Here is a 24,942-nt window from a genome sequence, read left to right as displayed (position 1 = left end):
ACCTCCGGTTTCCTTGTCTTGCAGCTTATGTTTTTTATTACATTTTTTGGTTAGATGCCTGAAATAAGGTCTGTGGTCAACACAAGCTTAAGATAACTTTTTGTTCTACGATATTAAAATAAGTCAGTAAAGATCTCTCTTGGGAATTTGAAAGCTTTCATGGCTTGCTATCAAGTGGCTAAATGAGAACATGAAACGTCATCACGTCGACTAGTCCGCCTCGACAGCCTCGCTGTGTATACTCGCGTTCATGTGATTGTGGTGCAGGTCGTTTATAGCCCACCATTATAGCCATCATTAGCTTTTTACTTCTACCCCTTGTATTCAAGCTTCAAAAATCCCAAAAGTGGTGTTCATCTTTGAAGATTATTTTGCTGAACAAAACGTGTCAGTATCATAAAATTGTGTTGAGCTTATTTTCTGCAATAAACCAAAATCCAATGGAAAAATCACTTTTGCTTTTTGTCGAGGGAACCGGTGCGATGCTAACTTGCGGGTTGGCCTACATAACGTCCTCTCTAAACCACTCCATAATGGTGTTAACGCTGTAGGTAGAATGTGTGTATAACCATGTGGATGTAGTGTTTGTGAAAAGCCCAAAGCCTCAACTTAAAACAGGCTCTAAGAATTGCTGCAACAAAACTGCCCGTAGACAACTGTAAAACCTTTCTGACTGAACACGGAGTCTGGTAAACGTCCTGTGATGACAGCAGCAGCCTCTTTTTAGGAGTCGCCACAGAACCTGACAGATCTCATGAAACAGGTCAAGTGTTTGGGGCTGTGGCAGGCAGCGAGGATAGACGAGCTTAGACATTCGCCTCTCATCCGCACGCGCTATCCGCTGAAGAAGTAAGAATTGGTCTATTGAGCAGTTAATACAATTGCCTCTCAATGCTAATCATTTCAAGTGAGCGTTAATCTCTTTCCAACATGTGATTTCCACATGGTTGCCAGTTCAAGTGCTATCCTTTCATGCCGTCTACAACCGAACTGCTGTAACTGTAACTCGAAAGCAGAGAATTAAACTTCTCTATTGTTCTAATCAGTACCAGAAGGGAGCGAGGCCTGACGCTGTCTGACTGATCCTTTATTTTCTCTTCGTGGTAAATCTTACAAGGATAATATTCCACCAGATTAAGGTGCCTCCGTCATCGATGCACATTTTTCAGTCAGTGTGGGCTTTTTGGTCCAGTTTTTAATCCTCCGTACCCACCTTCAGCTCTGTGGGGCGCATTTTGTTAGCCTACTGCTGCCCCGCGACACTGTGTACGTAACTTTTAGCCGCGCTGTATACCGTGCCTCCGTGCACCGCACCCCACAGACTCCCACTTTCGGCTTCTAATGAGCCACATGCTGGGGTGCTCTGTGGAGGATATCTGAATCTGGGGGCGTGCGCCCGCAACTTGTAAAGCTGACTCTTGTGAGACGTGGTGTTCGCCAAAAAACCACAAACCCCATCCTCCTGAGGGATCACGTCCCAACAACTTCCATATGGTCTTTAAGCAGGAGGGTGCCGGGATATATGGCGGGCTATGGGCTGCCCTAACAACACTGTGGCCTCGGCGCGCGCGCGTGTGACTGAAGGAGAGGGGTGCTGGTTGTTAATGTTGCTTTGGAAGTGTCAATCAAACCAAGTCTTGCTTTTTAGGTTTACTGCCGAGAGATGTGCGGGAGCTAGTGTTCTTTTTTTTTTTTTGCATCATGCAAAAAGCGTTGTTGAAAAATAGCTTCACATGGCCAAGTTTGTTCTACTTCTTCGTTATGTCTGTATCATAACAGCTCATGAATAAACAAAAAAGAAAACTCTACAGCAAGACGGTCGAGGCCCAGACGCTGAGAGTGCATCATTTTTTTTTTTACCATACTTTCGTCTATGGTAGCAATTTGAAAAACATGTGGCGCAGGAGGCCTAAACAGGACACAATTGCAACCTACAAACAGACACACCAGCTGGAGTGCAGAGAGCAGCACTCCTGGTTTAGCGAGACAAACGGAGAGCGAGCTGTCCAGCGTCTATGTTAATGATGGGGTGTGTATTGATTACAGGATCTGTCTAATGGGCCATAACTCTCTGCAGGGCTGCCCAGGGAGTGTTATGCCGCTGAACTGTGAACTGCGCAACCCCTACAAATCCACACACGACATATAAAGCTGAGGAGGGCTCTGTGGCTGTCTCTGCAGCAGTAATTTCAACCCCGGCTCAATGAAGTCACCAGAAACACCAGCGTTTTAAAAAAAAACTCCTCCTGTTCTTGTAAAACAGAGAACGCTGCTCAGAGGGAATGGTTCTCATCAGTGTTAGGTCTCTCTTTTCTCTCTCTTACCTTCAACCTTTGGGGAAATAGTGTTGTTGTTTTTGTGATTTGAATGCCTGAATGCTGCATAATCATGGCGAACGTATGATTTTGTTGGTGAGATATTACTCATGTTCGTCATAAACTTAATCAAACAAACTGAGAACTCCCAACATTTCAGCTGACTTTGAGATTCTGTAGATTAAAAATTGCACATTTTCCACAGGATGTACTCATCCTATCTACAGTAACTAATGCATTTAGCAGTACTATGGATGTCCGGATGACTCAGTGGGTCAAGGTGCAAACACTGCATCATGCGCTTGACTCACGCACATGACCTTTAGCTGCGTGCCATGTACTACCCTTAAAACCGAAACAGTACAGTTCATTCATTCATTTGTTATGCACAATGATTCTCTTTCCTACCGTTCAAAAACACACGCACATGTGACTGTTGTAGATAAGAGGAAATATCTCTCATTGAGCCAACTTCTTGCCACAACTTCTTGCCAAGGATCAGAATGAGATTTTTATTTGGACGCAGACAGCAAATCTTACTCGATCGTGTCCAACGTCTGTGGACATTCTGTTGTGTGTCGGCGAGGTTAACGAAAAGCAAACTGAGAAGGCTTGTGTCTATTAGGTGAAGATGGTGAACTTGCATTTCTTGGGTACTGCTTTTGGAGGTCAGAAAACGTTCACACGTGTATGTCCTTGATAGTTTGCCAGCTGCTTCACACATGTTGCAGCAAAAGAAGAGGATCAAATGTGTTTCACACTAAAGGCCTTAAGAGCAACCGGGATATAGATTCAAAAAACGAACCTAAAAAGGGTGGATTTTATAAGAATAGTTATTTCATGAATTCATTTACATACAGAAGTCATAGTGAACAGCTGAGTCAAACCCTTCACATGACTTACAGTCTCTTTCGACACTGGAGGCCTTCAATCCTACTCAAGCTACTCCGGGGACATGGTGGAATGAACATGCCACATGCTATATCTTTTGTTTGGAAGGAGAGGCAAAGTTACCTTGTGATGGGAGAGGTAAGCAAGACAAGAGAGCGAGAGGGAGAGAGATTCTCTACATGATGAGTTATTTTAGGGTTGGGATGGGGCCCTGAGCGGCACAGCAGGCCAAAGAAAGCTGGAAGGCAATCAAAAAGAAACTCCTCTCCACCGCGTTGCACTCTGTCAATCACCAACTGCTTAAGAGACTGAAAACAACTTTATTCCTCCATGTGAATGATGCACCTTTCATCTACACACTCTGAGACAGCAAGGGGTTTAAATCAAAGGCCGTCCGTCTGCTTTTTCTAGAGGGCCGGGCTCTCACTGCCGGCTGCAGCAAGTTGCCATATGTATCGCGTGCTTTCGCTAAATTAGTGTGATGTATAGCGTGGTGAAATGAATTCCACTGCAGAACCTGAAAAGCGCACACTTTAGGGAGCACTATGAGCTCAGGTTGAATGTAAAGCCAGTTCCTGTCTGTGCTGCAGGGAGTCTGAAGTCCCCGTTCCGAAGGTATTCTATATTATCCCCGAACACTCTGTCCACTCTGTGTGTGGTAGACCATGCCATTAATCCAATTACTAAAACAGCCATGTCAACTGGAGGAGCCAGAGCAACACAACATAACTCTGATGTATAGCGACCCTGCCAGTGTGAGCTACCCCAACACGTAGCATTCCTTTTTAGACGAGCTAGCATCATGTGGTTTTCAGTGACCTCACTATTGGATGGATTTCCATGAACCTAGAGAACTTTCTGTCCCCCTTCAGGATGAATTTAAATGTGTTCAATACTTTGTTTATGTACAAATACCTGTAAAACTAATGGCCCTCCTGTACTTCTCATACTGTGCTCAGTGCTAATATCGGCTTGCTGCAAATGAAGATGGTGAAAATGGTAAACATATCTGCTGTGTCAACATTGTCATTGTAAGGTGAGTAAGGTGAGACTCTCTTGTTGTGAAACTAAGAGGTATCTTCATCAATGGTCTGTGTGCCTCCTGGTAACCGGTCCAAGAATCCATTCACAGCCGGGTATGAGTGAAAGCTCACATTCAAAAGGTGCAAAGCCTCTGAAAGCAGATACAAACAGATACAATTCAAATCTATTCTCCAGTAACACTGGCTTTAAGAGGTCTGACTTTAATTGTTTTTTTCCGAAAACGTTGTAAACCAAAACTTCAAAACAGTAATTCTACGCTGACATACTAGCCGCCTCATTGGGGGTTTACTGTATTTACACTAAAGCAATTTAAACTCTAATCCTAATTCCACAGCTAAACAATTTAGTATTTTGTAAACAGATTCCTGGAGTGATTTCCCAAACAAGCTAATGGTGCACAGTTACCTAAACAACTTGCTCATTTCTCTTTTTGGCAATTACAGTCAGGTGTACAAGATTCCCACGGCCTGCTATTACTGGCGTATAGTGTGAACGGTGGTTTTGAATCAGATTCCGTAAAAAATCCCATCAGTCAAGATGAGCGTTAACAGTTACAGCAGCTGACAAGCATTCTTGTATTATAACTCAAGGCGAGACTACCGGTTGGCTGGGACTAGGCGAAGCTACAATATGGCCTCTTTCTGCTCTTCATCTCCCCAGCAGTGTACTTTTTGATGAACAGATGTGAATCCCAACACAGGGGAGATAAGCTGTGACCAAAAAACAAGATGCTCCATTCATCTCGACGGGAGCTCCTGCTTGCACGGGAACAGATGGAAGCACAGCCAAGCTAACACCTGGCCTCACTTTACCAGCCAAACATAACACCCACACACACCTTTCGTTCTCGGCCACCATTAATAAAATCAATATTGGTTGGGTAAAACCTATGAAGTTTAATCTCTGCTTACAGCGGGTAACTAGAAGAGAAATGAACAACAGCAGTGGAAATGCAATGTTCCGTTCTTCCTAATAGATCAAAGCTTTCTATCACACGACGCCGGCTATTTTCAGCACACGGAATTTACTTTGACACACAAACAAGTCTGCTATCCATCCATCCTGAAGCCCAAAACAGAGACAGTCCGCTCCTAACCTGCCAGAACATGGGCAGAGCGGAGGCCTCCGAGAGCCAGACAACAATCTCCCACCAGACCCACGGAGACCCAGACGTAGACCGCTTTTATAAACACATTTCTAAAGACATGTAGGCGCACTCCCTGGACAACTAGTGATCCAATTCCTGTCATATATTTGCTCTGAGCTCAACCCAATCGAACAAGGAGGTATTGTTAGGAAGCCATAACTGCAGACACCCAATCCAGCCTCGCGGGTGAAGCCTGCAGCTGACACTTTCAATATTGGACATTACTTCAATCCCTTCAGCGAGAATTTCCCAGACGCAGCTCAGCCGTGATGTGTTTTTACTTTTGCTTCCAACAGACACGTTTGTTCCTTTTCTTTCCCCCACTGCGAACATGTTTTCTCGTGCTGCCATCTCCTAATAAAGCAGCCTGGCCCTCAGGCGGGGACAGAGTAAAGATAGCCTGAGCCTGTTTTTTTCCTCCACGGAGGTCTTCTACGTGGGGGCTTCCAGTCCCAGATCCAGTCTGGGGCCTTTGTGTTGGCACCTTGCCGGCCGTGGGGCTTCACTCAGCTGATGATAGCATAGCCTCCAGTCAGACCTGGGCGAGGGCCAAGCTGTAAGAGGGTCCAGATGGTTGGACAGATCCCTGACCTGCTCAGATGCACTGCCTTGTTTAACACAGGCACGTTAGACTGGACCTGTTACTTTCTGGCAGATTAAAAGTATTTACCCTTTTCATTTGAGAAACTGCAGCTCCACGTTAGATGTAATTTACACCTCGGTAAGTGTGCCTTTAGCTGGGAGTCGAGAAAAAAAACGGGAAGAAGGTTTTTGCACAGGGCAGGAGGGGAGGAGAGGTAATTAGGAGGCTGCTGGGGCCAATCAGCTTGTTGTGTAAATGACTGGCTGAAAAGTGTGTTATGTGTGTGTGTGTGTGTGTGTGTGTGTGTGTGTGTGTGTGTGTGTGTGTGTGTGTGTGTGTGTGTGTGTGTGTGTGTGTGTGTGTGTGTTTGTGTGTGTGTGTGAGAGAGGGACATAATTAGCAGAGGAACAGAGAAAACAGTAAACAAGTCAAACAGAAGTATAGCTAGCTCGCTAGCTGCTGGATAGATAGATGCCAGCTGCCGTGTGGTTTTTTACGTGACTCGTAAAATTTAAAGATAACTCTCTCTAAAAAAGCTCAGATTCCATCCTGTTATTCCAGTCTGTGTGAGTTGTAGACATGTCTGTGTATAATATATATATATATATATATATATATATATATGTATGTTGTATGTTGTGGCTTTTTTAAGCACTTTGTGACTTACGTCTGTAAAAAGAGCTTTCAAATACATTTGGCTTTACTTACTTACTTCCTGTATTGAATGTGGCTCCTTATTAAGACCAGCTCAATGATAACACTCTGACATACCTGCACAGTTTCTCTCTACAGTCGGCATACAAGTTAAAGACAAGGATATCAATGTTGTACAATTGTGCGTTTAAAGGAGTGGCCAATTGTTCGTTCTCATTCTTTTTTTTTATTATCTGGCAGTTAGGATATCCAATACCGCTGTGGTTGAATAAAAGAAGAAGCCGTTCCACACATAATTGAGGGCTTGTGTCAAATAGGGAGCTAAGTGCTGAGTGATGGCAATTTAAACGTGAAGATCTTACATAAAAAGAGAAGGCATGGGGGCAATAACACCCGAGGAAAACTTTCATTGGGCAATTACAAAGCCTCTCTGTCTGAGAAGTTTTGTAGTTTAAAAGCTCGAATGTACGTCAGTTTGCTTGTGTGCCGCTTCAAGGCCTCACAATCATGTATGACCTCAGTTTGCAAAGAATACAATTGTTGTCCTTTCAGCTGAATGAAAGAATGTTTTAGGCGTCTTAAATATATTCAATATTTACATGGGACGTTTTTATTACTTACGTTTTATGCAGCGATTGGTTCCTGGTGCCAAAGCCCAGCCCGAGCAGCACTGCTGACCCCCGCAGACATTAGGTCTGAAAGGAAGACATATGCAAGAAAAACAAGGTGAAATAAGACACTGACAGTACTGTCTCAAGCATTCGTGAATAAGGAGGGCCTCTTCCTAATCCATAGAGGAATGACAGTGAGTGTGGAAGGCCCTCAATCCTTTGCATGACAAACTGATCTGATTGCACATTCGGTTATAGTTTCAGATCATTCTGATGTGGCTAGCCTACTGATACGAACACTCAAAGAGATTACGCTATAATTGCATTTTATTTGATAAAAAATGTCAGGGCAAGTCACGAAACTCTATCTGAATGTGGACCCACAAGTCCCTCTTTCTGCTATGCGAGAGTCCAGAGTGAAAACAAATACAGAGTTATCTGAGCCTTGAAGGGATTATGCGAGACACACGGGACATGAAAAGCACCCTGCGTCTTCTATAAATCACTGAGCAAATGAGAGATGACAAGTTTTAAACAGCTATAGCTGGGTTCTTTGCACTCTCTAATCCGCACTTGCGGCGCAAGCCAATTCTTGCAGTGCGATAGATGAGAAGGCAGCAGACCGCAAGAGCAACTTCGGGGGCAACGGTCGACGCGCCGGCATGGATCTGTGCCCCATCATCTTTTCACAAGATATTACAGTAAGTAGACGTCTGACTCATGGCGATTTGAGAAGATAACGGGAATTGACTCGTTGACCTCAGGCGGATTGCGCTCATTAGATACAGCGAGTCTTACCGAGGCGTCACAGGGATAACATGCCGTTGTTTTGGGCCCTCTGGCAGGCTTAGCTTCGTCATAAATCAAACACATCAGGCCGGGCCCGTGCCAAAAGACATCCGTCATCACATTCAAATTCCATCAAGGGATATATGGATGTAATGGAGAACCTTCTACGACATAATTAGGATCATGCCCCAGGTCAAAATGTGGATAACACCATGTTCACACCTAGTTATATTTTTCTTTTAAAACCAGAACATGAGGCTGGTGGAGTATCATTTCACCACTGAGCTGTCTGAATCAGACAAACGTCTGACAGGTGCACTGGAAACAGAAGAGGGAGCCATACTGAGTCAACATGGATGTAAAAGAGAGTTAAGTGAACCCAGCGCTGCCTCCGGGTACAGTAAATGAGAAAGCTGAGTGGGAACTCCGAGAGGAAATGTGTCACGGACGCACTTTCTCTAACAAGCTGCTGAATGATTCATCTGAAGCTAATGAATCAAAGTGTTAAAATACCCCGTGCAGACCTCTGTAAGTTGATGTTCATAAAGAGCTATGTAACACCACCTTTATACTTCTTTGAAAACTCAAAGAACCCCATTCATTCAACGCTGGGATTTGTGTTTTTTGGCATTGTCAAGAAAGGCAATAAAGCATGTTGGATCCAATACTACAGGCAGCTATTCTCTCTTTATGCATTGCTTTAAATAGACAGCACCTCAATTCAAGCATGCATGAGCGCAACTGTCTGGGTGACGGATATCATAAGAAATGTTGCTTTTAAGGTGTGATGGATGAGGGCGTATTGATTATATACAATATAATACATTTATATCATGGTCCATGCAGATACACCCAAGCACTGGACTACCTCCCTGTCCATCATTTCTCCTGGGTGTTATCATGGTTTGGGCTTAAGTCCGGTGAGTGCACTTTATATATGACTATACAGATGGGGAACCAATTTGTTGAATCCCCCTATTGCTTGTTAGGTGTTCCCCAAGAATTGCCCGTATAAATAATCCATTTCCTAAAGGCAAGAGCCTCTTTTGTGACACACAAAAGAGATATTGAATAAAAAAATGTCATTGTCTGCAACCCACAATGAGCCATTCAAATCTCCCTCTGATTAGTGTACACAGTGTGTGTCATGCTTTGTCCCTATGAACAAACAGGACTGTGTGCACGAGGGTTCAATTAACAAAAAGAAAAGGGATTTAATATGGAAACAATCCATCCTCCTGTTTGGAGTTTAACGGAGACAAAAAAAAAATAAGGGATTTGTAGCTTTGAGAGAGGGCCATCGGAGAAACAGGTGTTTGTGATCACTAAGCAAGGCTCTGGTTGAACCATTACAATACATGGCCGCAGGCAACAGCACGGAACTGGGGCACACACACTGAAGTAGTCTGCAGCCACTCTCCCTTCTCTGAGTTAAATATACTGCAATGTGTAATAGAAGGAGATGGTGACAATGCAACGTTACATTAGTCTCAAAACAGTTCAAGGACAGTTCACCCATTCATATACATTTGCTGTTCATTATAAGCCTCCACTATCAGTAATCAGCACAGTGTTTAACCTATATTATTACATGTCCTGCCATGACCCAGAGGACAAAATGCAGATATTACATGAATTGATAGTCAGCTCTTTTGCCTACTGAATGACAGTTTCATGCACTATATCCACACAGCTTGGGAGCAACACTTTGTAGACATGTTCTACAGGTCTTTATGTTACATAATTACTTGTTTTGTCTTACAGGAAGAGAGATTCTGCTTAGCCACCGCCACTGTAGTAGCCTACTCCTATGGTGAACGTGAACAGCTTGATGAAGCAAAGTAAAAACATTTTTGAATCAGACTAGCACCTGGCTGCCATTCTTACCCAACAAGCCTCCTCGTGCTGGCAGAGTTGGGCTTGCTGCTCTGCCTGCGGTTCACTCTGTCTCTGTGCTGTCTGGCGGTGCGCAGCGCACCGTCCCGCGGCGGAGAGGCGAGGTCTTCCCGGGAGGCGCCTGCGGCATGAACCGGTCCCGCTTTGGATACGTGCCCGCCGTCCCCTTGGGATGATGCGGCCCTCGGCACGCGGACTAGAGTGCTGACCTCGTCGGTCCCGGGAGAAGTTTCCCCGGATGGTCCAGATGATGCACCGTCCCCTAGTCTCCTTGGTGAGTGACCTTGACTCCTCACCCGGGACTGCTGCTGGTTCCAGACCGCCCGGCCACCTGCCGTGTCCTTGTGACCGTCACCAAGTCGCAGCAGTGCAACAGTCAAAACCACCAAAACAGCAAATCCTGCGCGGTCCATTTTGGATGGTTGCGTTACGTTTTTGAAAGTACCGCGTAAAAAGGCGCAGATCGCGTAACACTATTCTGGAGAGTCACACAAAAATATGAGCAAATTAAATAAAAATCTCGCGATTTAGCTACACGAGTTCAGTAAGACGGCATCATCTCCCAAGAATGAAAAACAACCTGGATACCTCTTCATAATGCCCAGGTAAGACTTTGCGCATGAATGTCTTCAGGTTGTCAAATCAGCACCTAACTACAGTCCAAAGTGAGACACTTTTTTTTCCTCCTTCCAGCGCTGAAGAACTGTTATTTCAAGCAAACATTATTCCATCTGTTTTTAGTTGATGTTAAAAGAAGAAAAAGAGGCGCAAAGAGAGTGTCCGCGCGCTGGCTCCAGGGCTGCTGAAGCTGTCCTCCTACTCCAAGTGAGAGAGTTTGAATCGCGCTGCCATGAATATCACCACCTCCTTGCATCTGAAGTCACCGGGAACTTTTTTTTTTTTTTGTAGGGATTGCATGCGCTTCGCAAGAAGAAACTCCCCCTTACCGTCTGTATATTTGTTGCTTCACTGCACGGCATCGCTCGGTCCATGTGCCCACACGCGCTTCCTCTGCCAAGTTACATCATGTTACCGCGCGTCTTTTCCCCGTGATCCCTTTGAACACTATCGGAGTTATCCTGAAGGCAGCTGCGTTCATCGTTACCTTCCATTTAAATTTGAATTGGCAGGCTACTACAATATCATAAAACTTCAGAAACCAGATGTTCTTCTTCAAGCATTATATACAGCACTGATTGCTGGATAATTTGCGCTAATGAAGTCTCTTTTTTTAAATAAATATTTTAATGAATTGAGTGTGGATTCATTCGTTCGTTTGTAGTGCGAAGGCACAGTGTGAAACAATTCAATTTGCAATGCTGCAGTTCAACTTTCATAAGATTGCAGCATGTAAAACGCGCATCCTGGCAATTTGAAGTCTTACAGGCATGCTTTGATCAAGCAGTAAAAGGTATATTGGGAGCTCATGGTCCTGAAATCTTGGAAAACAGGTTATGTAACAGATCCCATTCATCCCCCCCCCCCCCATCCTCTCATCCATGCTGCATCATCACTTTCCCTCTGACTGTCTGGAAACAAAACATTTCTCTTCTCCCATAAGATCTTAAACAACCCCAAAAAGAGTTAGCTCTCTCTCTCCTCTCATTCAACCCACAAAGATGCACGCCTGTCTCTCATTCATGAGTGGTCCCTGAGCCCCGTAACCACTCACAGTCCACTGCCATCCAAAACACACAGCAGCGGAGAGTAAGACTAGTAGTCTGCCCATTCATTCTCCTCTCCGCCATAGCTGAGCTTTACAAACCACTGAAACTTTAGGTTTCTGAATGAACACTTTGGAGAGACAGAGGTGTCGTCTTTCCTGTCCGATCTCCGAGTAAACAACATGTCTGTGTGGAGACTTGGGCTGAGCGCCACAGCTGATTAGAGCTCATCTTGCAACCCATGAGAAATCTAATTGAGTCATTTGTCTTATGACGGTCCAACAGTCTCACTCCCCCCCCCCCCCCCTCAAGCATGTTGCCTTGTTGGTGTCGATGGCTCCGCTGCAAAGATCACGGCCTATCTGACCCCAGGATCCTAGAAGTTGACAAGAGCCTGCACGGACAGATCTGTGCAGCTCTACTCAGTGACCTGTGTGAGAAAGCAGCTGGCTGCCGCTCAGCTGTTCCTGTACGATAGCCTCAATCAGTGTCTTAATCTGTCTTCCCATGTTGTGGTCCGAGTGTGTAGCTGGAGCACTGGTTCTCCACCTTTTTTGGCAGATGTGTACCTCTACAGCCCTGTCAGACAAAGCAGTCTGCCACTTCATCGACACCACGGTCATGTTCCAAATGTGTTCATTTAAACAGATTTTCAACTGGACGTTGTTCAACACGAGGCTTTTAATTACATAAAGTATTAATAATTATTATCACAAAATGTTGTCAATTTGATCAGGTTTGCATTTGCACTACTACTTTCTTTGTAATGGCAGAAACGGGACATCTCAACTATGTATCCATTACTTTCACTTCATTAAGTTTATTAGGTATGCCTGGCTAAAACTCTGTAATGTCAGCCTCCAAAATGATAAACACCTCCCTTAAACAGTAAAAGAAAAAAAAGATTATAACCTTCAGATGGAATTCATTACAGGACTGTTGTATTATACTGCATTCATTTTAGCTGGATACACATATTTAAGCATTTATCCACTACTTTTAGCAAACTACATCAAACATTACCTTTATCAGGGTGGACTATTTCAACGGTTTATGCATCACTGTTAGCTCTAGCCTAACGCTATCTATTTCAACCATTTATTCAATTCTGTTTAGCTATTTCAACTAAATTCATTACTATATCAGCTGTTAAACAACCATTAAGCAAGGCTATATGAATGTATCATCCATTACTATTAGCTTACTACTTCATTGTGTAGGTTAACTATCAGTGGCGGGCCGTGCATTTTATACCTGGGCCTTCACTGCTGTCCTGCAGCTGAAACACCTCATTATGACGCCACAGCTACGGTTATTATTTGTTTTGTGTAAAAATGAAGCTGCAGAGTACAGATACATGAATACGCCGAGAGTGTGTCTCCTCTCTTCTCTGACTGCAGCCGGGACTGCTGCGCGAGGCTACTGTGAGAGTGACCGCCTATGAGTGCTTTGGGTCGGATCGCGGCAGCAACCGCTGCTCGTTCACGACAGTAACTGCAGAACGGTACGTGCTTTCACGTCACAGTCAAAACACCAGAAAAGTCTCCAACAACACCAGAAAAAGTCGCTAGATTTGTCGCTAGTAGCTTTTGACAAAAAAAGTCACCAAGAGGGTTCGGAAAGTTGGCAGAAAATTATTTTACGGATAATGGAGGACCCACCATCATCATTGTCTAGTTGCGATGTTGGTTGTGACCGTTGTGACAGCCTATTTATCAAACATCTTATCATTGGTCATTTGATGGAAATATGATGCTTATTATTGCTTATAATCCGTTTTCTACTGCGCATGTAATGGTTTTACACGGGTTTCTGGCAAGGTTTGATTTGGACTGTTTATTATTGAATCGGGCAGGTTTTAAGTTGTTATTGGGCAATAACCTGGCAATCTGATTCGGCAACAGCTTCCTTAGACCAAGCTGTGGATATCTCACAGTGGGCAATTTCATTCTCCATTAATCTACCGGTATAGCATGGAGCTATTCAGTCACATATGATCAATATTTAATGTGTTTGTAATTACTATACTATTTCAATGATTATGGGATATTCATGTTAACAAAAATGATGGCTATATGGAAATACGTTGTGTTTTGAAGTAAACATTCAACATGTAAACAGTAAATATGGCCAAAACATGTAGACAACATGCACATTAGCCCCATGGTGGAGGATTTAATCCTGATTAATTTTGAGTACGTTATTTTCGTCTTTTTTCCCCCAAGGCTCGAGCTAGGGTTTATGAGGTGAAGTAGTTGAGCTTCTCAACAATCTTTCACATACCCCCTGGCAACTGCAGAAGTACCCCCTGGGGCACAAGAACCACCGGTTTGGAATCACTGAAGATGTGTGAGGCGGCCATTCAGGGCTATGAAAGTGGGCCTTAACGTGGTCCAATTTGATACAATTTGCAGCATCTGGAGGAACTCTCGAGTAAATACCAGGAGGATGTCTCTGGCTATGACCGACGCTTCTACACAAAGAGTCTTTTGAAAACTCTGGCATGACAACCAAGCCACTCCTATCATCTTTCAAACGCAGAGCAGAAATATAACTGCATTACACAGCACAGTTTCATACAAAGCACAGGGTCATTGTAACAATAACAATCTCCGAGTCTTGTGATTACTCTGACGCAAACAACTTGCATGCATGTGCATGTTTGACGAAGAAAGCTCAAGGTGGATTTGACTTCCATCCAGATACTATAGTGCTTTTAATTGCACCGTTTCCGATATGGTTTTCGGTGTATAGCTGCGGGCAAACGTTCTGAAGCCACTGAACACACATTTGATGGATTCTAATGAATGCTATCAACGGGAACAAACTCCACACGTTCAGCTGTCAGCATGAACACCCCAACTGAGACACATTTGCATCCATTCAATTGAGAGGGACTGCCACGTCACCGTTGAGCGAGTGAAGGGTCAGAGTTCAAGTGTACCCATTAGGAAGCCAAACAGTATCATTACACCCAGAATGTAGGGCTCTCATTATAAGCAAGTATCAACAGAGGATTCTTAGCCTCGCCTCCAGAATTTTAAGTGATCCATGTGAATCGGTCTCTGTGATGACTCTCAATGGAGAGCACCAACAAGGAACGTCAATCACTCCGCTAGCTACCTTTTCGCCATTTGTATCAATGCCCTCAGCTCTCCTTCCCCTTTGCCCAGCAGCGAACATAATACTGACATTGTTCAGACTGGGCAGCAGTGAGGACCTGGGGGGAAACGTGGAAAAGGGAGGTCCAATTGGCCGTCAACCGCTTCATAAAAGCTGAAATTATGTGCTTTATTAATGTAGTTTTCTTTCATTGAACATGACATCTTTTCCTTTGTAGGAATGTTGCAGAAGGCCTCCATCGAGCTTCATAGCAGATTGAACAGTGTACATGAAACAGGCATTCGCGCAACAAAGGGAAACAGTTGAAGAGCAGGATATATGTAATGTGCTTATAGGCCAAGGACCACAGGGTCTCCCCCAGCTTGTATGAATGAAGTGCTGTCAGGGTAATAGAAGTAGGTCACGTGGGCATTATTTAAGACAGGCACTTCCACTTCGCCTTTCATGATATTCATACTTATTTTCTTTGAAATGGGCGTTGCGAGCGCTGGCTTGTGTGTGTGCTTCAAAGCCATGCTGTACATGTTAACCTTGCACAACGTTGTGATAGATTATGGAAGACAAAGCGAAAATATTCACCATCCAAGCATTCAAATAGTGGAGCGATCCAGAAATATGTTTAAGTCGGACAGACTTTAGCACCGTCGGCTATCATAGCACTGGCAATCCATCCACCATGCATTCTTCTTCACGGCTGAATGATCGGCTCACTCATTTATGGGTGTGAGTTGTTAGGTTAACAAAGGCTTTAAAGCTGCCTGGGATGTCAGTGCAAAAAGAAATCAGCAATAAAACTGTAACACAGATTGGCTTAAGTACTTCCCTTTTACAAATTACCCTTCTGCCCCCTCTGAAAAGCCACACCAGAAGACAAGCGGTTTTGGCTTTTGTACAGGAATCATTATATCATATGTTGTAGCACAGCCTGTGATATAGATGGACTCGATAGAATAACCAACCTGGTGCCAACCGCATCAAATGAAGTCAAGCCTCGTGTCAGAGGTCATTCTGGAGAAACAAAAAAGACTAAATTCATCTTCCTATATCTTTGGTTTTGTTGGTTTACTGAATGAGTCTGCGATGTGATCAGCATGGTTCTGTGAGGTTTAAGACGAGGTCAAAAGGACAGTTTTCTGCCTGACTTGATCGGGGCTAAATTGTCTCGTCTTGTTGCTTGATGTTTAGAGTAAGTCAGCAGGGGCTCGGAGGACAGATGTGTGTGTTTTCTGCTGGTGTAATAAACTGTGTAGTGGACGAGGTTATTCCCTGGGCTGGTACATGAACTCGCTGGTACCCTGAATAGTTCTGCTCCCTGAATATTTGAGTGGAATCTGGTGACTGAGATAGGAATTTAAGAAAGCTGAGCAGAAAGGCAGATGCTACCCTCCTGCTTCCATCTAGGGGCTGGATAAGCAAAAAGTACACCAGCTCTGTTATTTGAAATGGGATCCAGGAAGCTGCTTCACATTATAACCAAGAAAATCTGATCACGACCGTCCAATTGTCTTCCCCAGTTAACCGAAAGTGAAATGTGTTGGACCAAGGGAGTTGGTTCAGACAGAAATATTGAGAGAGGGAGATTCCTGTTGATTTATTACAATTTCTGGTTCTTGTTTACCACTTTTAAATAATTTCTATTGCTGGCAGCCTTGGTGAGCTGTTGAAATACGCACTGGCCTAATGTTTTCAACACAGTTAGAAAATCGACGTCTCAATTCTGTAAGTGCTCTCTAAATCTACCTCTTCAGCCTTTAAGTCTGCGGTGTGGTCCTTCTGTGTCTTGAAGTTTGATTTAAAAGCGTCTCCTATGAACAATACATCGAATGATGTTACTCTACTGCATGATGGATGCCACTGGAGAGGATTCACAGGGAGGATCACGCTGGCAGCCAATTAGGTCAAAAAGGAACTCGCCATAACTTTCCAGAAGATGTGGAGCCCTTCTAGTCATTAGCCAGATGTAGCCCGAAACATTAAAAATCACAGAACTCCATCGCAACATAAATCATTGGCAATAATGTCGAAATAACTGTGGGGTGGAGAGTGTGCCCTTGGCGACATGCATTCTTGTAAATTCTGAGTATTGAGTCGTCATGTTTTCTTTGGCTCTTAGAAGAATTGACAAAAGAAAAAGCAGCGGGAGTGGATTGTGTGTGTGATAGATCATCTTGGCTTTTTACCCGCAGCTTTCTTTTTCCTTTTCCCCATTTTTTCTCTCCCCTCCCTTTGAGTTTTCCTGGCCCATCACCGTTGATTCAGAGTGCCTCTTTAGCCATCAACCATGGGTCCGGTGGGCTTTCTTCCTTCTGGTCCTCCTGGCTGTGACCTGGCCACTAGGCCTGCTGGACCGGCTCTGCTGCTATTTGTCCTGAAAGGGTGATAAAGGGCCACTCGCTCTCGCAGCTCCAGTCCCCATTTACAGTGTCTCGAACCAACCGACTATGGAAAATCAAGATCAAGCATTTTCCACATTAGCGGCTTTACCGGGATGATAGAAATGGATATCTGCTCCAATTATCTACCCCCCCCCCCCCCCCCCCCCCCCAACCACCACAGGAGAAAAAGCAGCTCCACACACTTATCTCCCAACAGTACTAACTGATGGCTCTATTCAACACAGTTTCATAAAACACAACATTAATGATGCAGAGGCAATATTAGATGGGATGTTTTAGAAATTAGGGCAAAGGTGAGAGAGGAGTTCATGTCAACTGTCTGGCACCAAACTGCCAATGACTTGCCGGTAGTTTCCGATTTGTGCAATTTTCAGACATGCAACTGGATTTACTGAAACTTCTGTGGTCTGTAAAAGAAATTCCCAGTCTTACCAAGTCATGAGGCTACATTGGCTCGATTTCACCATTTTTATGACTTAACTTTAATGAGTATCATGATCTTCTAAAAGGGGTTTCATTCTTGAACCAGGGCCTGTAAAAATACTGTACACACTTACACAGAAAGTGCTAGATTCCACTCACTTGACTGCTAAATTGCCTCCAGACGGTCTATCCCTTTTTAACACATTTTCAACCAAGTAGCTATCATTAAAACAGCTTGTAATGTTGATTGCGTTGTACGTAAATACAATATCCATTTGCCTTTAAGTCTTATGTGTTGGAAGTTTTGTGGTAGTGGAAGTTTTGAATCATCTTGCTTGTTTAATAGACCCACAACATTACACAAGGGAACTGCGATAAACCTTTTTTTTTTTATTTTACCCTTAGGCTCAACAGTCTGACCGCACGCAGGTTGAAGGAAAGATTTACTAAAATGGTCAGTTATTTTGATACCAGACTGCAGTCTGTTGAGTATTAAAGGTTAATGTTTGTTTACCTTTGCGGCTGGGAATGGATGATGCATATAAACTCCATTTGCTGGTTGACTCACTGATGACACGTGCCTTCCCGTCTCCGACACGACAGCACATCAATTTGGTATGGTGCCGTGGTTTGGGCCAAACTAATTGCTAGTTGTGTTTTCAAGCAGTGTTCCCCTTCCTATATGAAGCGTTCAGCCTCATGTAATGCTCATGTTTGACGGCTGCTGGTCCCGCTGGACGAGCCTCATGCTTGGTTAGCTGTGAGCAGAGAATCATGTGCTCTTCAGCAACAGTTAGGTGAATGAAAAATCTTCTTCACTGCCCCCAATTAACAGTGAAGGTCGAGCGCCAGAAAGTTATGATGCGATTTAACCCCCCCGCATGAGGTCAATTTGACCTGAATAGCTTCCTATTAAGCATGATAAATTTGTTATTTTTCAATCCATTAAACCTTTTCCCCCATAGTCCATTTAGTCAGAACAAACCTTTGGCCTGCCGTAACCTACGTTCTGTTGACGCGAGCAAGCTTCAATGAAAAAGGGGATGACACAACAATTAGCCGAGATGACTTCAAAGTGTTTTCTGCCACAGGCTTTCGCTAATTATCAGTCACCAGTGTCGGATGGGGATCCCTCCAGCGCGAGGGTCAAGAGGGTTAACACCAACAGCAGCATATAACAAAGGCCAAACTTCAGGCCAGCCGGTACGACAGCCATCAATGAAACCTTGTTATGACCATGGGATCCATGGGATCCATGGGACAGGACTGAGGGGAAGAATAGGCGTGTGAGGCTCAGGGAGGAAGCCTCTCTGACTGCGCTGACCTGTCTGCAAGAGCCCCCCGGGCAGACAGATACCAAGGCCCCCGACAGATGTTTTGGGAAAATTGCCCCATTCATCAAGGCACTTGTGTGGAATCTCTTTGAACTGCTTTTTTAAAATTTGGTGTCAAACTTAAACGAAGCTCGATGAAATAGACAGATTCTAGAGTCATAGATGGATAGATGGATGGATTGATTATTGAGAATGGGGTTCCCATGTCTGTAAAGTATAAGCCTTAGTTCCTGGATGTCTACCGTCACTGCCAAGTTCATAAATCACACCCCTGAGGGGGCTGTTGGGCTGGATTTGTTATTGTGCAACTCTGTCTACAAGCCTACACCACACTCTGTTTTGTCCAGTGTACACACAAACACACACACACACGCACATAAATTGGCATGTCCACAATTGAGTGTGAAGTCATGGCATGCCTTTTTCCTCCCACTCTCCCATGCCGCAGCAGTGGGGTTTGAATCACCCAAGGCAAAGATGACAAGATGACAACGACAAACGTTTAAACGAAAACAGTCAGGGAGCCAATAAAACTGCTCTCCCCCATCAGCTTTTAAATTAATTTCCGCAAAAAAATAAAACACAGAGGAAGAAGAATTTATTCTGTGGACTGTCTTTTGTTAACATTCCAGTTCACTGTAATGTAAAAGTGTTTATATGACTCTACCCCAGCCTGCCGGTACAGCTGAGTTTTATACTCGAGCGCTCCGTAGGGAGCAGGAAGAGAGGCCCCGTGTGTCCAGAGCCCCGTCTCCTGAGCAGCACTAAGCACTCAGCAGGCTTCAAGGGCGAATGTTCATTAGGGAGCCAAGTTTTAATAAGCCCGCAGACAGACATGCTGCTAAACAGCCTCAAGTGCCAGAAGAGGTGAGTTTACTTATCCTGCTGATCCTCGTGATTTCACATGGCATCATGAGCAACGCATCTACCTACACGACCCAACGGTCACCCACTGCACAGCTTTCACCATCAGGTCGGGGAGTGAAGTACGTGAGCTCCGTCGGACACTGAGTTTGCCGGATTGGTGCCGGATAGATGCAATTGAATCGAGACTGATGGGTCAAGCAATGTATATTATAACTCAATCTTTATTTATAGAGTGAAAGTTGAACATGTTGCCGGATGCCCGTCACACTCACACAGCTGTGCACATTTACACCAGCTCAGTGCAGAGCAGTCTGGGTTCGGGCTAAATGCCCAACGGCATCTAAGAGAGTTAAAGGTGTCTTTGGCCAAAGTTGCTTTCTCAGCAGGCCATGGGACGTAAACAGCAACTAGATAATAATATTGACACCGGGCTCTTTGTTTCTCATCAGAGGTGGAAGAAGTAAACAGATGAGCTGCTTTGGTAAAAGAAACAATATGATCATTTTAAAATAGTAGTAAAAGTAGTAAAAGTAGTAAAAGTAGTAAGGTAAAAGCACCAATTATACAGCAGAATCGTCCATGTGAGCAACATAATATATCATTGCATTACTGCTGGATTCATTAACATGTAAGCGGCATTTTAATGTTGTAGCTGGTTAATTTAACTACTCTGGGTAGTTAAATCTGCATCAATGCAACATTATACACTCTTAGGCTTTATATGTTAAAACTTAAATGAATGGTTTGGTATAATCATTTGCTTTCTGGCTCAGATTTTTATACCGTTCTCCTGTTTGTCCGTTAAATGGTTACAGTTGGTGAGCTTCGCTTAGCTTAGCACAAAGACCGGAAGCACGGGGAAGCAACTAGCCATGGCCTTCTAGCACCTCTAATGTTCATTATTTAAACATTCTGTTGTGTTTGTTTAATCTGTATGAAAAAGTTGTTTGCTAGACTTATTCTTGACTTCTAGCCAAGCTCTTAACTTTAATCACACACAAAGAAAGGAAGTATTTCCTTCAGGGATATAGTGAAATATAAGTAGCGTATTGATAGTAGAATTATCTACAAGCTGAAAACAGGCATGTAACCTTGAGTAGCTAAATATACATTTTACTACTGTTTCTCATATATACACTCAACTGCAACTGTATCATATATCAGCCACCAAACAACAGCTTTTTAAAATCTAAATTATACTCCAATCCAAAGATAAGAACAGGGGAAGCTTTGGTCTGTTCTCTATGACAAATGTTAAGATGCATGACTCCAATACATAATGTAATTAAGCATGAAAACACAAGAGCATATGAAGGTTGTACTGTCGCTCTGTCATTATGGAGTGAATTGACTGTGATAAGGGATCCAGTGTTGTTTCTGTAAAATGTGCTCTCAAATGCAGATTGAGTACCCAGCCTCCATTCTTCATGGACGGTCTTGGCACAGTCCAGCGCAGTGTTTACCTAAGGAAGGGGTAAATGGCTAAATTAATAAAAACACGGTATGACAGCTAAGTAGAAAAATACACGATGACAGACGTGACAATTATCAAGAGCTGTTAACAAAGCGATAACGTCATGAAATTGTCCTTCAACTGTTTCTACTTTACTGCATTGGTCCCCGAGATAAGATAACCCTGAGGAATCAATCACAGGACTTGCATATTATGACTGCGTGAGCTGTTTAGAGAGATTTCAGAGCAAGTTTTTGCTTTGTGTATGTGGAATTGTCTAAACGGCTGCATTGGATTTCAAAATGGGCAAATGGAGAGTGGAATGGAATGTTGCAGTGGATAGTCATGAACGACCCTGTGCTTGTTGTTTGTAGATTGATCCAACCTCGCTCTGAAAGTAAACAGTTTTAATAAAACAACAAGGGGTTGCTCTGCGGAGCCTCGTTGCAACCAGTCACCATGGCCTGGCTGATATTAGAGGCTGTGACGGTCGAATTCCTCCTCCTACTGTTTTCCACCGCCCGATTGTTTTCATCTCACCAGTTGATAGTGTGTGATGAGAAGTTTGGTAATCATTGGCTGTGATTGCTTGCAGAGGGCCCAACCATCTGTCCACCATTTAGCATAAAGAATGGTTCCATGTTTGCAGCGAGGAGTCAGATCTACTTATTAGATCAGTGCGTCATCCCTTATGATGATGGATCGTGTCGTAGAGGGTCACTCTGTTATTGGGGAATTGATCAAAAAATGGACTCAGTGTGTGTCTGAGGCCGAGCCACATCTGGAGACAACCTGGAGGCTGTTAATCACAAACTTTAACAGAAAATAGCTCAATCTCCTTGTCGCAAACACCCAGGAACTCCTCTAGCTGCCTCTAACTCCCAGCCTTTATTATGTCATTTTCATACTTAGCAAAAAGCATAACATGGAAGGATTTCATATTTATGTGGTAATAAACACAGGGTGTCTGCGGATTCTGACTGGAAATGTAAGAGTTACACACTGTATTTACTTGGAAGTTTATTTCCATGCAAAGTGTCCTTGGAGAGGTCTCTCTGGGCAAATTCTTTGCTGATGTAATGTGTACTTTGCCACAAAAATCTTGTTGTTGCATTCTCTAATGTCTGCTACGAGATCACAGATTAATCCAGGGGACGGAAACTGTCTCAACCCCAGTCCATGGACAATGCCGGGTCTATCTGATGACATTTGTATGTCCTTGTAGAGCAGGTTGGCTTTGACCGGTTGATTGCGGTCTGGAATGGACCGCTCGAAACATGTTTGGGGGGGGGGGGGGAAACCTCTTAACAGCAAATCCGATTGATTATGAGAACAGTAGTGGCTGCACATGCAATGACTACCAAGGGTTGCTGTGTGTGATCACAGGGTTTCACAGTGCGGGCAGTATCATTAGTGGGCCGGCTTTCCCGGTGTGTCTAAATGAAGTAAACAAATCAGAGGCATGTCAGCATGTCTATCGTCCATCTATCAGCCCAGGAATATGTATTTTTCTTTGACTGACCTCATGCAGGCATTTAATACCGTTTCCCTTTTGGATCTAAATCTGAGTCTGTTGCATTCTGTTCTGTTTCACTTTGATGTGTCTGTTAAAAAACTGTAACGCAATAAATGCATTCTTTGTTTTGTCAGCGCCAGATGACTCTTATCTTTGGATAATATCTCACAAAGACCCTCGTTAACTTCTCATACTCGTAGCATAAAACACAACACTCTTTTCTTTGAAATTACTCAAAGAGAGCGAGTCATATCTCATCATGTAAACAAACGCGTGAAGTCATGTGTTCAGCGAATGAGAAGAAGCCAAAGGTCTTTAAACTCACATGCCTTCAAGTATAGTTACAAATACATGTTTCTCTCTGATATTCTCGGTGTAGCAGTGTGATGACCCTTGATGGGGGGGGGGGGGGGGGGGGGGGGGGGGGGGATTCCTCTGCAGAGCCTCGTCTCAACCAGTCACCATAAAAAGAAAAATATACAGGCAGATCCTCGCATAGCTCACACCCGGAGCAAAGCAAACACTCTCTGCCATGTCCGTGGCCTCTCTCATGTCCTCACTTGTCTCTGGCCTTTGACAACCTCCCCAGAGTGTCCTGGATGGTTTCCTCATCATCCCGTTGGGTGGCTGACACCCTGAAACAGGAAGGGACTCCTGCCATGACCCACAATGACTAACACAGACAGCAGAGGGGAGCCTGGATGAGTTACATCATGTCCTCTTCAGGCTGCCCTGCACCTGGAACGTGATAACTTTATGAGGACGGGGACCAGCAGGAGAAATGATTTGTGAAAAATATCATGTTGTGTTCTCCTCGTGATTACATCCAACTTTTACAATGAGTGTCCAGAGGAGTCACGTGAATCTGCTATTCATGAGAGCATAGCTATAAATAAAAACAGGCTGAAAACACGTCTCTTTTTCAAAGGGTTTAGGCGGCAGCCTGCCGTTATCTAAGCTGAGCGACATGTTCCGGAAGCAGCGGCTGATAGGATGCAATCAATCTTTCTGTCTGTTCAAACAGAGCCTCAGCCTGTTCCCACCCCCCCCCCCCCCCCACCGTCTCAACGGGGTGGTCCCTCCTGTGCCGACCATCCCTATTCGGGATGACTTGGCAGAGATCGCCGCAGCGGACAGGAACACGCTTGTCTCAATCAGCAGTTTCAAGCAGGTGTGCTCTACCTCTCTTTTCTTTCACATACATCTTTAACTCACTGGTTTCAGGCAGTTCCCCTTGAGTACATTTAAGTCCACACCGTCACACACTTCTTCACTGAGCCAAGCGAAACGTACGCAAATGCAAAATCCTATTAAGATCCCGTCTTTGATGCTGCTGTCAAGCGGTTTTCCTCTCAACAGATTGGACTTCACGGCACAGTGAAGGTGGAGGTGATATGTGGCTCTGCACTGTAAACGCACTGTAAGCTGATCTGTACACAATAGGAGATGGCAAATGTGCTGGCCAGATGTGGCTATTATTGTGGTTGCACGGCTGTGGTCAGTGGAACTCAGTGGAAACCTCATCCTCTAACTGGAGAAAGTCAGAGTTGACTAACTGTGATAACTTTTAGCTCAAAAGATGACTAACTTCCACATTGTTGTGGTGTGGCCCGAAACCACAGACCAACACAGTGTTTAATTCACAAATGTGGAACCATGGGTACTGCAGTGTGGTGGCTCTTGAATACTCCCAAGTCCAGCTACTTTATTAGGATTAGGCGCAGCAGGACAGTAACTTAGAAACATCAGGCTTGTTAAGAATCTTTTTTTTTTAATTAAAATGTAACAAACACAAAGTAAATTAAAATCTAGAGACACACTCTTTGAATCTCCATACATGTAAGGTTACTTCAGGCTGGACAGCGCCACAAACGCAACATCCTGGCTCAGTCCATATAGATGTATGGTCAAAAGTGACCACTCGGTTGAGCAGGATTTCCTTGGAGACTTACAGTGTTCAGGATCAACCCAGTGGCCTGAAGCTCTACTGGCTTGCAGTGGCTGTGGTTGGAAAGAGGGCCGATGCCAGGCTCTATATGGCCAGTGCCAGCCAGGCTTTGGCACACTCAAGACCATTTCGGGGTGGCAAGCATTCCATCAAGTCTCTTTATTTTTCTATTATAACTGTGGGAGTGAGGATTAATGACAGTGACTTTGGTGCTGACCTTGTGACTCTAAGCCATAGCTATGCAGCTTTTCATCGCATCAGAAGAAAGTGTTGTAAACCACGCTGTTG

The 24,942-nt window shown here is 44.1% G+C and overlaps 1 protein-coding gene across 1 annotated transcript in view; it reads right to left on the bottom strand.

Annotated features, from left to right (window-relative positions):
* The window catches only part of LOC306706966 (latent-transforming growth factor beta-binding protein 2-like), a gene marked incomplete at its 5' end in the record, with an annotated part of 75,328 nt that extends 64,985 nt beyond the window's left edge, over nt 1-10,343 (bottom strand). The window contains 2 exons of the mRNA XM_079174227.1: nt 7,256-7,329; nt 9,922-10,343. Of these exons, the coding sequence (XP_079030353.1) occupies nt 7,256-7,329; nt 9,922-10,343 (496 nt within the window). The remainder of the gene's footprint in view (nt 1-7,255; nt 7,330-9,921) is intronic.
* Nucleotides 10,344-24,942: the final 14,599 nt, after the last annotated feature.

This window comes from Pholis gunnellus (genome assembly GCF_910591455.1).
Source record: "Pholis gunnellus genome assembly, chromosome: 15".
NCBI lineage: Eukaryota > Metazoa > Chordata > Actinopteri > Perciformes > Pholidae > Pholis > Pholis gunnellus.
The sequence above is the reverse complement of the archived record's forward strand: the minus strand, read 5'-3'. Positions and strand labels throughout refer to the sequence as shown.